Source organism: Oncorhynchus keta, chromosome 15, assembly GCF_023373465.1.
Source record: "Oncorhynchus keta strain PuntledgeMale-10-30-2019 chromosome 15, Oket_V2, whole genome shotgun sequence".
In the NCBI taxonomy this organism is placed as follows: Eukaryota; Metazoa; Chordata; class Actinopteri; order Salmoniformes; family Salmonidae; genus Oncorhynchus; species Oncorhynchus keta.
This window is the reverse complement of record NC_068435.1, coordinates 25,921,239-25,937,225: the sequence shown is the minus strand read 5'-3', so window position 1 is coordinate 25,937,225 and position 15,987 is coordinate 25,921,239. Positions and strand designations below refer to the sequence as shown.

Sequence of the window (15,987 nt, the reverse complement as noted above, 5' to 3'; positions counted from 1 at the left end):
ATGTGGGGGACAAAATTGAGGCTATGATTAAGAAGTTGGAGCTCTTTTTCTGCATTATCAAGGACACCACACAGGGTTTTTCATCATTGTATGATTTTAGTGTGTGCAAATGAACTCAAGCTTACAGACAATGTCAAATGTGATATAGCGAAGCACCTGAGTGAGCTGGGTGCGCAAATATGCAGGTACTTCTCCGAAACGGAAGACACAAACTGGATTCGTTATCCCTTTCATGACCTGTCTCCAGTGCACTTACCGATATCTGAACAAGAGAGCCTCATCAAAATTGCAACACGCGGTTCTGTGAAAATTGAATTTAATCAGAAGCCACTGCCAGATTTCTGGATTGGGCTACACTCAGAGTTTCTTGCCTTGGCAAATCGCGCCGTTAAGACACTGATGCCCTTTGCAACCACGTACCAATGTGAGAGTGGATTCTCAGCCCTCACTAGCATAAACTAAATACAGGCACAGACTGTGTGGAAAATGATTTAAGACAGACTCTCCAATACAACCCAACATTGCATTGAGTTATGTACATCCTTTCAAGTGTAACAGTATTGCTTCGGTCCCTCTCCTCGCCCCTACTTGGTCTCGAACCAGGGACCCTCTGCACACATCATCAACCGACACCCTCGAAGTATCGTTACCCATCGCTCCACAAAAGCCACAGGCCTTGCATAGCAAAGGGAACAACTACTTCATGGTCTCAGAGCGAGTGACGTCACCGATTGAAACGCTATTAGCGGGCACCCCTTTTTGATGAACAAATAAGGTTTATATTTAAGTTGACTAAATAAAGAGCAAAATGATTGATTATTATAGTATTATTTTTGCCCTGATTCTATAAGAGCTGTCACTTCCCACAAGACGGGTTGTGACAAACTCACTCATTCTTATGTTTAGTAAATGTATCGTATAGTATTTTTGTGGCAGGCTTACAATGATGGCAAAAAACAACATTTGAGAGTGCGCTGACCCTGGTGCTAGAGGGGGGACACAGCTGGAGGTTGAACGTTTTAAGGGGTACAGACTATAAAAAGTTTTGGAACCACTGTTCTGGGGAAATCAATAGGTTGTTTTGGCTGACTGTTCAGTTCCACAATGTCCCCTCAGTCCATTTCATACATTGTAGTACCTGTGATTTTTATAAAACAAAAAATCCAGTGTACATAAAGATAATGTAATAAATATGACTTTGACCTCAAATGACCTCGACTTTCAAATGTGTTCAGTTGGTAAGCAATTATGCAAATACATTGGACAAAACGGAACATTGTACCAGGAAGTTACAGTAAAAAAAAAAAATCCCAACCATTTAGCATATGAAGTTCCTCATTCTGTTGAATTTCACAGTCCATTGGCAGCTCTAATAACGAGCAAGACATACGAAAGTTGAGGATTACTAACATTTGTCTTTATTTGAATTAGCCGCTCAGTCGCTTCTCCAACTAGTGAAATTTGACAGGTAACTCTAGCCTATATTATTATGTGTTCTATATTATTTATTTTTTTTGTCTATAGTTTTTTTTAATCAAACAAGTCTTAATTGTATTTCTATAAACATTACGCTAGTCAATTTGTTTGGGAACGTTGTCCACATTTCGCTATACATTTTTTTTTTTTTAATACGGTCCACTGAGCCGAATGCACAAGTTAAAATTGTTCTTAAACATCTGTCTAAAGAAATTGGTCTGTCTGTACAAACCAGGGTGTTGCCTATGTTTAAAATGTTGCATGTTTTAGGAAGTGACACATTATTTCCGAAAAATATGGGGTTTTAAAAGCAGGTTCCCATCACCTCCTCCAGCCGGCTCAGATTTCCCGATGGTGTGGTCTGTGACCACGTTTACATGCGCACAGCATTCTGAATAGTAGCTCATATCCCGCTTAACGTCTTATTCGGGATAAACGGTTTACATGCAACTTTGATATCTCGCTCATGAGTATCCCTGTCCCATGAATAAACAGAATATTCATAATTTAAGTTCATATGGGTTAAATGGAATAGTAATTAAAATATGAACACTGATTAAGCCTAACTCCTGCAGAATTATGCATTTCTTGCAGTAAATTTATATAATAAATGTTAATGTCTCAGGAACAGGAGTGGAGAATGATTTTTCATCATCTCTTGAGAAAATGCTGAATGCACTTGTAATGTGTTATCTTTGACAATGCTGTGCAAGCAGACAGTATTTCAAACACATAAAATATGCACCAAAGACAAACTGAAGTCTTATCAGAAACGTGTTTAATTGTAGGTTATATGGTCCAGTAAGGAGTATCAGCAAAATTAATTGTAATGGAATTATGGTGGATCAAACTGTGCAGGTAGCCTACTTTTTGAAGTAATTTGTTTGACAATCAGATGAAACATCACATAACACCCATGATATGTGTAACTAAGCCTGCGTAAGATGTCTAAGATCAGAATATCCCAGGCATTTTATCCAGGTTTCTCATAACCGGGATACAAGCTTTTTGGGGTAATTGTTTATGACTACTTTTACTTCACTACATTCCTAATTCACTTTATACATTTTCCCTGACACCCAAAAATACTCATTACATTTTGAATGCTTAGGAGGACAGGAAAATAGCCTAATTCACACACTTATCAAGAGAACATCCCTAGTCATCCCAACTGCCTCTGATTTGGCAGACTCACTAAACACACATTCTTCATTTGTAAATAATGTCAGTGTTGGCGCTTGCCCCTGGCTTTCTGTAAATTATGTCTGAGTGTTGGAGTCTGCCCCTGGCTTTCTGTAAATTATGTCTGAGTGTTGGAGTCTAACTCCTGCATATTAACTCCTGTAAATTATGTCTGAGTGTTGGAGTCTAACTCCTGCATATTAACTCCTGTAAATTATGTCTGAGTGTTGGAGTCTAACTCCTGCATATTAACTCCTGTAAATTATGTCTGAGTGTTGGAGTCTAACTCCTGCATATTAACTCCTGTAAATGATGTCAGTGTTGGAGCATGCCCCTGGCTTTCTGTAAATTATGTCTGAGTGTTGGAGTCTAACTCCTGCATATTAACTCCTGTAAATTATGTCTGAGTGTTGGAGTCTAACTCCTGCATATTAACTCCTGTAAATGATGTCAGTGTTGGAGCATGCCCCTGGCTTTCTGTAAATGATGTCTGAGTGTTGGAGTCTGCCCCTGGCTTTCTGTAAATGATGTCTGAGTGTTGGAGCATGCCCCTGGCTTTCTGTAAATGATGTCTGAGTGTTGGAGCATGCCCCTGGCTTTCTGTAAATGATGTCTGAGTGTTGGAGCATGCCCCTGGCTTTCTGTAAATGATGTCTGAGTGTTGGAGCATGCCCCTGGCTTTCTGTAAATTATGTCTGAGTGTTGGAGCATGCCCCTGGCTTTCTGTAAATGATGTCTGAGTGTTGGAGCATGCCCCTGGCTTTCTGTAAATGATGTCTGAGTGTTGGAGCATGCCCCTGGCTTTCTGTAAATGATGTCTGAGTGTTGGAGTCTGCCCCTGGCTTTCTGTAAATGATGTCTGAGTGTTGGAGCATGCCCCTGGCTTTCTGTAAATGATGTCTGAGTGTTGGAGTCTGCCCCTGGCTTTCTGTAAATGATGTCTGAGTGTTGGAGCATGCCCTTGGCTTTCTGTAAATGATGTCTGAGTGTTGGAGCATGCCCCTGGCTTTCTGTAAATGATGTCTGAGTGTTGGAGCATACCCCTGGCTTTCTGTAAATGATGTCTGAGTGTTGGAGCATGCCCCTGGCTTTCTGTAAATGATGTCTGAGTGTTGGAGCATGCCCCTGGCTTTCTGTAAATGATGTCTGAGTGTTGGAGCATGCCCCTGGCTTTCTGTAAATGATGTCTGAGTGTTGGAGCATGCCCCTGGCTTTCTGTAAATGATGTCTGAGTGTTGGAGCATGCCCCTGGCTTTCTGTAAATGATGTCTGAGTGTTGGAGCATGCCCCTGGCTTTCTGTAAATGATGTCTGAGTGTTGGAGCATGCCCCTGGCTTTCTGTAAATGATGTCTGAGTGTTGGAGTCTGCCCCTGGCTTTCTGTAAATGATGTCTGAGTGTTGGAGCATGCCCCTGGCTTTCTGTAAATGATGTCTGAGTGTTGGAGCATGCCCCTGGCTTTCTGTAAATGATGTCTGAGTGTTGGAGCATGCCCCTGGCTTTCTGTAAATGATGTCTGAGTGTTGGAGCATGCCCCTGGCTCTCTGTAAATAAAATAAAAACTAGAATGGTGGCATCAGGTTCTCTTAATATAAGGAATTTGAAATGATTTACACTTTTACTATACTTTTAGTATATTTTTGCAATTACATTTACTTTTGATACTCAAATTATTTTAGACTTTTAATCAAGTAGTATTTTCCTGGATGAATTTCACCTTTACTTGAATAATTTTCTTTTAAGGTATCTTTACTTTTACTCAAGTATGACAATTGGGTACTTTTTTCCACTAGTGTGCACATGTAAACATGGTTATCGAGATAGATATGGGTTACGGAAGGGTCACATAATTCCATCCAGGTCACCAGAAGGGATCAGCAAATTAATTATACTCATGAGCAAACATTTCATAACTGCAATTGCCAGTAAATCTCCAAAATTGGCTTTATACTTGTTCAAACAACCCACTCCAGGTGACAGTATACAACCTTTCAGTTTGTTTGCCAACTCAGAAGTAGTAGAAGAAAATGGACTACTTCAAAATGGAGATGGCCTCAGTGGTGATGCCTGTGCTCTCATGAACACCATATTGGAACAGGTACAAGGATGCGAAGTCTATGGGTGTGATTGACACACCTGCTGTGCACAGGCCCACACGCACTGTGCCCTCCACTAATCTAGACCTATCCAAGTGTGTGAGGCATGGTTTACAGCTGGAATCCTTCATGGTGAAACAGCCACGTCCGTTTGCAATATTAAAACAACAAAAGAAGTTACTGCAAACAACAAACACTGTTTTTTTTCCCCCTCAGACATCATTGCTCGCGCGATAGAGTACAGTAAGTGCTGCGTTTGTTTTACCTGCTGTGTAATGCTCCTCAGATCGGCAGCAAAGGCAACAGTGGTGGTGGTGGTGGTGGTGGTGGTGGGGCGGCCAGTTGTGCTGTTTCCGCCAACTGTGGATTCCATCTTTACGTTTATTTTCATCAATATATGCATTTATTCAACATTATTCAATGTAATTCAAATTTTTGCATGTTTAACTAAATTAATTCCTAAAGAAAATAGAATAATAGTTGTCATGAAACCAAAACCCCAGACTTGGTTGAGAAATACATTATGCAGAGAGGGTTTTTCCTTGCAAAAGGCAGTTGCTTGTCAAATGAGGAAGTGTGCAGAAGCCACAGTAGCACGTAGCCTCTGTATAGTTATTTTAATCTGTCTGGAGCTTTAACCTGTATCCTGTCCATCATCTAGAAATACAGCCACAGCACTGTGGCACCTAACAGAGATCGGGTTTGTTTTTCAGCATTTGATTCAGAGCACTAGAGGTGTTGAATGATTTTTTTTAGTCATAGATATATATTTGCTCAATGGTCTAATGCATTGTCCTCATCATTCAACAACAGTGCATTCGTACAACCAAATGCCATAGTTCGCAAATCAGATGTTCATTATTGGATAACAATGCAAAACAAGGACATTTCTAATTTGAAAGGTACATCTAGTTTCTGATTTAGTTTCCATTTGGGGTACATAAAAGACAAGATTAGGTCAAATGAATGTTGTGCCTTGTTTTAGTGGTCCAAAGTTTGAGGAAACATCAAATGTGTTCAGTTTCGTCAAGGAAGAAGAATACCTTACACCAGTCTAATTTTGACTGGCCTAGTTAATAAATCCATATTTCTCTCTCCCTCTGTGTTAGTAACACAATAGTTTAGGATCAAGCAATAGGCCTACTGTGTTAATAATATTATTTTGTAGCTCATGATGTGGCTTCCCCTGGACACGGAGCATTGTCATTGGAATGTGTGAACGTGTTGTGACAGAAAATCATGCGATACCCCTGGCCTCAGTGAGCTGGCTGTACAACCCTGTTTTCTGCTGTTAGATAGACAACCGCTACCTGTATCTTATGTCTATGGTATTAATCTACACAGCAGACAATGTAACATATATTAGATTGTGACCTTTACAGTATAGTGCTCCAAACTCCACTGTGTGAGTGAGTGAGATTCTGTACACGACCACTGCTGCTCAAAACCCACTTGCTTCTATATTGCGGTGTAAATTCATTTGCAGACACCGCTGCATCAAGTGGTGTAGTACAGGAGAGGTTAACTCCCGAGAGACCACGTCTAACTGAGCCCAGTTGTTCAGACGAAGAGCCTAAATCAAAGATCCATACTTAGTTTATACAGGCTTGTTGCTCAGATTCTGTATGTGCACTGTCTGAAAATCAAATAATTTGTCATCTCCAAGCCTAACAATGCAGAAGGACATTTTTTTTAAACATGTAAAAACACTTGATAATGCCTGTTAATGTTTGTGAATGAATAAACGTTAAATGAGTGAGTGAGGCTTTGATCTGTGCTAGGTTGTGTGCTATCAATACTACAGCAAATAAATAGTTAGATATTTTACAGTGTATTGGCACAGTTGACTCCCGATCAGTGCACTGTCAGAAACTCTGCTGTCATAGTAACTTAGTCCCAAACTACTGCAGTTCTACTTTACTTAATAACAAGTAATCTGTATTTATGAGCAGTGGTCATTTGTGTACAGTCGGTCATGAATACTTCTAACACACACACACACACACACACACACACACACACACACACACACACACACACACACACACACACACACACACACACACACACACACACACACACACACACACACACACACACACACACACACACACACACACACACACACACACACACACACAGTGTTAATCTTCTGTTTGATGTATGAGTCTTTATAGTCATCTTCGTTGTTTCCCATCCCCCTTTCCTTATGGGCCTTTTGCAGGAATATAGAGATCATGAATAGTTAAGCCTTGTTCCGAATGTTGTGTGTCTGTGATATGAACCAATGAGAAAGATGAGGTCAATACATTAAAGTTAGCTTCTGTGTCTATCCCAATAGGCAATATGGGTTGTAAAAAATCCAAGCTGAATGCCGGTCTGAATGGAGATGTGCTTGATGGCAAGAACCGACAGCCAGTACGTCCCGATCAAACTATAAATTTGAGAGATCGCACCTCCATTAAAGCAAGTGCTACAGTAAGTAGTAGTTTCAGGGGAAACAGTATTTTTGTAATCACTACCAAAAATCCCTGACCTGGAAACAACTGACAAAATTGGTTCAAGTGTGTTGTTGATGAATATTCAAATATTGAAAGGTGTACCAAGTTATTATTATTAATTTTTAAAAATTTAAATGGGTGAAATAGCACACATTTCTATCTTTCACCATCTCTTCACCTTAGATGCAAACTATTTTTCATAGATTAGCACAATAACGCCATAACATTTTGTCAAACTACTGTCCAGAAGTTCTGATACGAAATGATATCTTGATACAGCGTAACTCACCTCCTGGAGGTCTCCTGCCTGGTCAGGTATTCATGAAAATGGAAGGTATGCTTGTTGCATTTCTTTATCACACATTGTTACAGTAATGATGCAGAGCAAATATTGTATGATGGTTCCATTTCTTTTGCAGTGCATTGCAATATTCCAATAACATTTGATTGCAAGAGAAGTGTGTTCCCACTGTCTCTCTTTTCTAACACAGAGCAAAGCGAGTCTGGTAAAATAGCTATTGCAATATACCCATATGATGCAATACATGCAGACGATTTGGGATTCAAGAAGGGCGAAAGGCTTAAGGTTCTTGAAGAGTAAGTGCCTGTTCTCCATATATTACATTTCAGTGTGTTGGATTTTATACCTAAACCAACACAATGTTGGACTAAGAGGAATATTGTTTGCGCAAGCATTTTATACAAAGATGATTTACAGTGTCATCATTGAATAGTAGAACCTAGAACCTTTGGATGTCCCCATAGGAGGACCCTTTTTGGTTCCAGGTAGAACCCTTTGGGGGTCCATGTAGCACTCTTTCCACAGAGAGTTCTACATGGAACCCAAAAGGGTTCTCATCGGAACCAAATAGGGTTCTCCTATGGGGGCATCCGAATAACCCTTTTGGAACCCTTTTTTCCCCTAAGAGTAGATTGTTGTGTCCCTTCCTTCATTGACATCATGAATCATAACTGTTTTCAGGCATGGTGAATGGTGGAAGGCTAGGTCTCTGACCACTAAGAAAGAAGGGTTCATACCCTCCAATTATGTTGCCGAGGCCAACACCATGGAGACAGAGGAGTGAGTGTCGTTATCATAATGACTTTTGCACATTTCTCTCAGAGCCAACAAGGCTTTCTATGAACTGTTAATAGAAGCACATAGCTGTTATTTCATTCATTTCAGGGGAAGATTGGATGTATAAATTGTGTCACTATAATATTGTCTTCCGCGTAGATGGTTTTTCAAAGATATTACAAGGAAGGACGCAGAAAGACAACTTTTGGCCCCTGCTAACAAAGCAGGCTCTTACCTCATTCGTGAGAGTGAGACATCAAAAGGTAAGGACCCACTGGATAAACTATGTCTCTCTAATGAAAATAACTTGTCCATAGTTCCTATACGTCAAATAATTTATGCACGCTTGACTAAGTCATTTTGGATAAAAGCTGCTAAATTTAGCAGCTGCTAAATGGAAAATATTATTATTTTATATATTATTCACTGTATTGCATTTGGATGTCTGAATGTATGAGTGTGATAGTGATTGTGTTTCTCTTCATCAGGAAGTTATTCCATGTCTATCAGAGATGTGGATGCCCAGGGAATAAACGCTGTAAAACATTATAAGATCCGCACGCTGGATAACGGAGGCTTCTACATCTCTCCTAAAATCACATTCCCTGACATTGGTAGCATGATAAAACATTATTACAGTGAGTACCACTGTATTTGAGCCCACCTGTAATGTTGCACAAAACTAAGACATTTAATTTTCTCTTGGCTTCCTTCAACTTCTCTATTTACTAATAGAATATAATGTCTAAATAATATAGTAAGGCCATGCTGCTATGTCTCAACATCAGTTTGTGGTGTGATTGTCAGAACAATCAGATGGTCTGTGTCGAAAGCTGGAGAAGCCGTGTGATAAACCCGAAGCTCAGAAGCCATGGGACAAAGATGCCTGGGAGATCTCCAAGGAGTCCATCAAGATGGTGAAGAAGCTGGGAGCAGGACAGTTTGGAGAAGTGTGGATGGGTGAGTCAATGAAAGATACACTATATATACACAAAAGTATGCGAACACACCTTTAAATTAGTGGATTCGGCTATTTAAACCACACCCGTTGCTGACAGGTGTATAAAATCGAGCACACCGCCATGCAATCTCCATAGACAAACACTGGCAGTAGAAGTGCCTTACTGAAGAGCTCAGTGACTTTCAACATGGCACTGTCGTAGGATGCCACTTCTCCAACAAGTCAGTTTGTCAAATTTCTGCCCTGCTAGAGCTGCCCCGGTCAACTCTAAGTGCTGTGTAGTGGAAACGTCTAGGAGCAACAACGGCTCGGCCAAGAAGTGGTAAACCACACAAGCTCACAGAACGGAATTGCAGAGTGCTGAAGTGCGTAGCGCATAAAAATAATCTGTTCTTGGTTGCAACACTCTCGACCGAGTTCCAAACTGCCTGGGGAAGCAACGTCAGCACAATAACTGACAAACTAACTGTTTGTAAGGGAGCTTCATGAAATGGGTTTCCATGGCCGAGCAGCCGCACACAAGCCTAAGATCACCGTGCCCAATGCCAATCGTCGGCTGGAGTGGTGTAAAGCACAACTCCATTGGACTCTGGAACAGTGTAAACGTGTTCGCTGGAGTGATGAATAACGCACCACCATCTGGCAGTCCAACGGACAAATCTGGGTTTGGAGGATGCCAGGAGAATGCTACCTATCCCAATGCATAGTGCCAACTGTAAAGTTTGGTGAAGAAAGAATAATGGTCTGGGGCTGTTTTTCATGGTTCGGGCTAGGCCCCTTAGTTCCAGTGAAGGGAAATCTTAATGCTACAGCATACAATGACATTTTAGACGATTCTGTCCTTCCAACTTTGTGGCAACAGTTTGGGGGAAGGCCCTTTCCTGTTTCAGCATGACAATGCCCCCGTGCACAAAGCGAGGTCCATTCAGAAATGGTTTGTCGAGATCCACATGTAAGAACTTGACTGGCTTGCACATTTTTTTTCTCCCCAATTTCAATCTTGTCTCATCGCTGCAACTCCCCAACGGGCATGGGAGGCGAAGGTCAAGTCATGCGTCCTCCGAAACATGACCGGCCAAACTGCGCTTTGTAACCCAGAAGCCAGCTGCACCAATGTGTAGGAGGAAACACTGTTCCCCTTACGACCGAGGTCAGCCTGCAGGTGCCCGGCCCACCACAAGGAGTCGTTACAGCACGATGAGCCACGTAAAGCCCCCCCTCCCCCGGTCAAACCCTCCCCTAACCCGGATGATGGTGGGCCAATTGTGCGCCGCCCTATGGGACTCCCGGTCATGGCCATTTGTGATTCAGCCCAGGATCATACCCAGATCTGTAGTGATGCCTATAGCACTGTGATGCAGTACCTTAGACCGCTGCGCCACTCGGGAGGCCCACTCCATTGCTTTTTTTAATACAATTAAAACACATTAAAGTGATAGTATCAGGGGTTGGGCAGCTGAGACAGACAGCTATAGTCAAATGTTGATCTTTCTGTCTCTATGAGATTGTTAGCAGCCTTAGAGAGAGGAGGGATGGTACTGGTACTAGGAACTGTTGGCGCTGTTATCAGAGGCATCTGTAGAGGAAATGAGTGTGTCTGACTTCCAATTTGCATTGGATTTCGTTATTATTCATGTGTTACCTTCCCGCACCTCGGCCTTGATGAATTGCAGGAAATTGTTGGCATTTCAAATATACAAATGGACTGTAGGGCCTCCTGTACTGCGCGAAGATGTTTGCTTCGTTTTCTTTGACCTCTTTGGCATTAAGGGTTTTTCCTATGGCACAGTGAGCCAGCCAGCCAGATGGAGCCGTCGAAAGTCCCGTTTCCTCTCATTCACCTCCTTGCATTTGTTAGGTCTCTGGAGAGTTTAGTCTCCTCTTCTCTATAAAAAACAAGGTGGAATTAAAAGAGGCTTAGATGGGGGTGTTCAGGGCTTGTTCAGCTAGCACGGTGGAAACACAGAGTTGAAGGAGAATTATGTGATAAAGAAATGCTATTCTGGATGGAGGGTTCAAAATGCTCAAACTTGGACTGAACTCCACTGGTTAGTCAGAAATATACTAACTTTATTAGGATGCATCCCAAATGGCACCCTATTCCCTACACAGTGCACTACTTTTGACCAGAGCTCTATGATCACTGGTCAGCAGTAGTACACTATATAGGGAATATGGTGCCATTTGGGATGTAAACTTAAACAACTCTTCAGCAAAAATCGAATAAAAATGTATTGGTCATGTGCCGAATACAACAGATGTAGACTTTACAGTGAAATGCTTACTTACGAGCCCATTCCCAACAATGCAGAGTTAAAAAGTAAGAAAATGTTTCTTTTTTTTATGATTAGGCCTACGTTTGAATGTTTTTATTAACCTACCATTATTATAATCAAACTCCCCTTCCCCACAAACGAACAATAAGAACAGAAGTTGAGCACGGAGAAACAATTTGAACTTCATGGGAAAGTGTGTGTATAAATACCCACGTTTTTATACTCATTGATAAATTAGTCCTCGCTGTCTACTTTTAGCTCTGTCAAAAAAACTGTTTTGTGAACTGTTACAGCTTAAGTCCTCAATTATATTTATTGAGCATTTACTATGTGCACTACTCGAGTCGCGTCCAAAAGTCCCTAGTCTTCGAGTCCGAGTCCTTTATACTCAAGTCATGAGTTGAGTCACAAGTTCCTTGGTAGTCCCATACGTTGCTGTCCAACCATTTTATACAGCTACATTTCATTATACTGTTGCACATTTGTAAGGCTAAAATATATAATACAGCTCTCTAACATTTGCTGTTGTAGCTAGTATGTAGCAAGTCGAGTTACGAGTCATAAAAATCTGGACTTGAGTCCAACAACACTGCTTAGTACTGGCATTGGTTCCCTTGTTGCTAAATCACGTGAGACAGTATGCATTCAATGTCACCAGTTTATGTCAAATCTTCCAATCAAAATGTCATTCAAATAAAAAAGACAAAAAGATACAGCAGGTGGCCCTAGAGGTCAGAAAACAGTACAATTTCTATCGAGCTACACTTCATACTGAGCAAATCCCTCCTGCAGCGTTCTACAACAACACGACCACGGTGGCAGTGAAGACGCTGAAGCCAGGCACCATGTCAGCGGAGGCGTTCATGGAGGAGGCTAACCTCATGAAGACCCTGCAACACGACAGACTGGTGCGCCTCTACGCCGTCGTCACCAAGATCGAGCCCATCTACATCATCACAGAGTACATGTCCAATGGTAACACACACACACACACACACACACACACACACACACACACACACACACACACACACACACACACACACACACACACACACACACACACACCAATTCCTACAAGACAGACCTCTTGGTTTCAAACACTGTTTATGTGGCCAGCATGGACTGTTTTCATCAATACATACCATTTGATGTTACATAAGTTACATAAGTGTTCTGTAATCACCTATATTTTCATTGGTTTGGTTTCTGTCCCTCAATTTTGTTTCTTTACCTTTTGTAGGTAGCCTCTTAGATTTCTTAAAAAGTGAGACGGGCTGCAAAGTACAGCTACCGAAGCTAATCGATTTTTCTGCACAGGTAATGCATGTTCTTCTTACATCTCTCGGTCTCAGTGATTAAGCACATTGCTCTTTATAGACCGTTTCCTTTTAAGAAATAGATGCGATGTCACTTTTTCCATTGGTCAACCAGAAAGAGGAACAGAACACCATGGTTTTTGTTTCACTTAACAAATGAGTTGCAACAAACTTAGAACATCCAGTGGTCCCTCACACACACCGATCAGAGTCTCTCATGGAAGAAGAAGAAATGTGCTTCAATCAAAGTCAATACACAAAATGATGATTAACATGTATCATTGATAACGTGCCTCCCCAAAGAAGTAAAAAAAAAAAAGAAAAATAAACCAAAATTCCTCATGCCATGTCAGTACACCGGTTGTGGTAAATTCAGAATAAACTTTAAATTAGATCATTGACAGAGGTATGGTCAGTTCTGGGGAAAACTGCATCAAACCACAGTTGCATATCCTCTTAGACAAAGTGAAAGAGGATGCCAATTATTAAATTAAACAGTCGTCCCTTTCCGCAATTGGACAACCACTCAGCTCAGCTCACTTAAAATTGTTGAGTACTAACCAAGTCAAATGGTTGGTAGCTAATTCAATTCTAACCAGACGTAAAACACATACATTAACTATGTTATGCAGCATTGCAAATTACCATACTGAATTTTTGTCAGAAGAGGAGGAGTCTAGTTAATAACCATTTTTCAGTATTGTTTTATGGGAACAACAACACAAGTCAGTCAGAGAGTCTGAAAACTCTACAGAGATGGGTAGAGTGCTCAATTGAGTTCCATTTTAGGTACTTCATTAATCCCTGGGGGGAAATGTCATCCTTTTTCAGATTGCAGAGGGCATGGCGTACATTGAGAAAAAGAACTACATCCACCGTGACCTGAGAACAGCCAACGTCCTGGTGTCTGAGAGTTTGCTTTGTAAAATAGCTGACTTTGGTCTGGCCAGAGTCATCGAGGATGACCAGTATACAGCCAGAGAGGGTAAGCTTCCAGTCTGTGTATGCTAGAATTAGTCAGTACAGTATTACACTGGCCAAAATGTTTTTATGATAGCCAGTGTTAACTTCGTGGCTGTGGTAAAAAAAAAAAAAAAATCATGCCAATCAGGAAGCAGAGGTCAATATCAGCAATGTCAGAAGTAAAACTGCTATCAGCGCATATTGCATAGTTAATACAGGCCTGGTTTGTACAAGAACGTTTCTGTCAGCAATCCAAGCATGTAACGTTACTTTGTTTTTCCTCCTATATCAGTGTCAGAAACTCTTTCGCCACTCTGAAACTCTGTTTGTCCATTACAGGAGCTAAGTTTCCCATCAAGTGGACAGCACCAGAGGCCATCAACTTTGGCTCCTTCACTATCAAATCAGACATGTGGTCCTTCGGAGTCCTCCTGTATGAAATCATTACCTATGGAAAAATACCTTATCCAGGTAATTACATGCAACCTTACACACAAACACGTTCATATTTAAGACTAACTACTCAAGACTGATTTCCCCACATGCTGCAAAATTTGGAGCTTGAATGCACTCAATAATAGGTGAGCACAGATATTTATCGCCATCTTCTGGTTTATGAAAGATGTTGCAAGAGATCATAGAGATTTTTTCTCCAGAAAAAGACCTCCGTCTTTGCTGTGATGGCATTTATTTTGATGCCTTAACAAATACCAAAAATCTGACTATTGCTCAACCATATTCCCCACATAAGAATCGGTCATGTTTGCTTCTTTCAATTTAGGTCGACCTGCTATTCAGAGTTACTGCTTCTTCTCACTTCTGATTCTTTCTGTTCCTGTTTTCCTTTTTCAGGGATGAGCAATGGTGAAGTGATGACATCAGTGCAGAAAGGTTATAGAATGCCCCGCCCTGAGAACTGTCCCAACGAGCTCTATGACATCATGACCACCTGCTGGAAGAGCAAGCCAGACGACAGGCCCACATTTGACTACATCCAGAGTGTCCTGGATGACTTTTATACCGCCACTGAGGGACAGTACCAACAACAGCAGTAGGAAGTCAATGTCTGAGTCCCAAATGGCACCCCATTCCCTTAATAGTGCACTACTGTTGGGCTCTATGGTCAAAAGTAGTGGACTGTATAGGGAATAGAGTGCAGTTTGGGGTGTAAAATGTCTGCTAATGTTCCGGTTTCTTCAATCCACCAGCAAAACAAATCGGTTATTCCGCAGAGAGAGATATTGTCGGACACGTTTACTGCTTACTTACTTGTTAAGCAAGCTAAAGATTCACCTTTGAGTTCAACTTCATATTGAAGTATAAACCTACTAATGTACTGCAGGCTTTTTACAGAGAATGATCACATTAATAAAATGTACTGAATCTGTTGCAAACACGAAAAAGAATCAGCACATTGAACAGCACAACATGTACAATTTACCACATATTTATTATAACTTTAGCCATAGCTTGTTGAATTCAATCAGCAGATTGACCAGTACTATTAAAGGTCTATTTTTATTTGAGCTGTTACATTAAGGTACATTCATTGATATTAAGCAGCTTGTCTTTTGGACTATGTTCATGTTTCTGTTTAATCGTATTAATATTAAGGCTGTCACAAGAGTCTAACAAGTTACTAATGTGACGTATATTTGTTGTGTTGTTTTTTACAATGAGATTGATGTGAGTGACATGACCATGTGTGTGATTACTGTGCTCTGAATAAATGCAAAAAGACCTAAATCAATAAAATATCAACCATTTTTGTCCAGGTCGTGGTTTAAGTAGTAGAGCGTGTCAGCCGTTTCAAAAGGTCTCCAGGGGTTGTGTGTGATGTCATTTGAAGATGGAATTGATTTCCGGAGCAGATCATTAAGAGTTGATGGACTTCAAAAACACGGAAGATGATATTGATACCAGGGCGTTCAGTGCTGAGAAGAAAAAAAACAGATAGTTAGACGACGCAACATTGTATCTGTCCCATTATGACGTCTGTGTGTGCATGGGCAGCACCATCGACCTCGCCAGCTTGTAGTCCTAAGAAATGGAAATGAATACCTCTGGTTCGTTCAGCCATTCCTATGTGGGAAATGAATGGGGTTTTGGAATAAAAAGCCAAAAATAAGGTTAACA

The 15,987-nt window shown here is 41.0% G+C and overlaps 1 protein-coding gene across 1 annotated transcript; it reads left to right on the top strand.

Annotated features, from left to right (window-relative positions):
* The first annotated feature begins 1,333 nt into the window (after positions 1–1,333).
* On the top strand, positions 1,334–15,617 carry LOC118394668 (tyrosine-protein kinase Lyn-like). The gene is made up of 13 exons (XM_035788107.1): positions 1,334–1,468; positions 7,095–7,231; positions 7,534–7,588; positions 7,746–7,851; positions 8,237–8,335; positions 8,492–8,595; positions 8,821–8,970; positions 9,140–9,292; positions 12,362–12,544; positions 12,813–12,889; positions 13,720–13,873; positions 14,191–14,322; positions 14,704–15,617. Exons 2-13 carry the CDS (start codon positions 7,100–7,102, stop codon positions 14,904–14,906), a joined length of 1,548 nt encoding a protein of 515 aa, XP_035644000.1. The 5' UTR covers positions 1,334–1,468; positions 7,095–7,099; the 3' UTR covers positions 14,907–15,617.
* The last annotated feature ends 370 nt before the right edge of the window (positions 15,618–15,987 follow it).

Bases quoted from the DNA above. Each gene is read 5' to 3' on its own strand.
- LOC118394668 (XM_035788107.1), top strand. From the start codon at position 7,100: ATGGGTTGTAAAAAATCCAAGCTGAATGCCGGTCTGAATGGAGATGTG. The intron at 12,890-13,719 runs GTAATGCATGTT...ATCCTTTTTCAG, and splicing joins TAATCGATTTTTCTGCACAG to ATTGCAGAGGGCATGGCGTA. The intron at 14,323-14,703 runs GTAATTACATGC...TTCCTTTTTCAG, and splicing joins TGGAAAAATACCTTATCCAG to GGATGAGCAATGGTGAAGTG.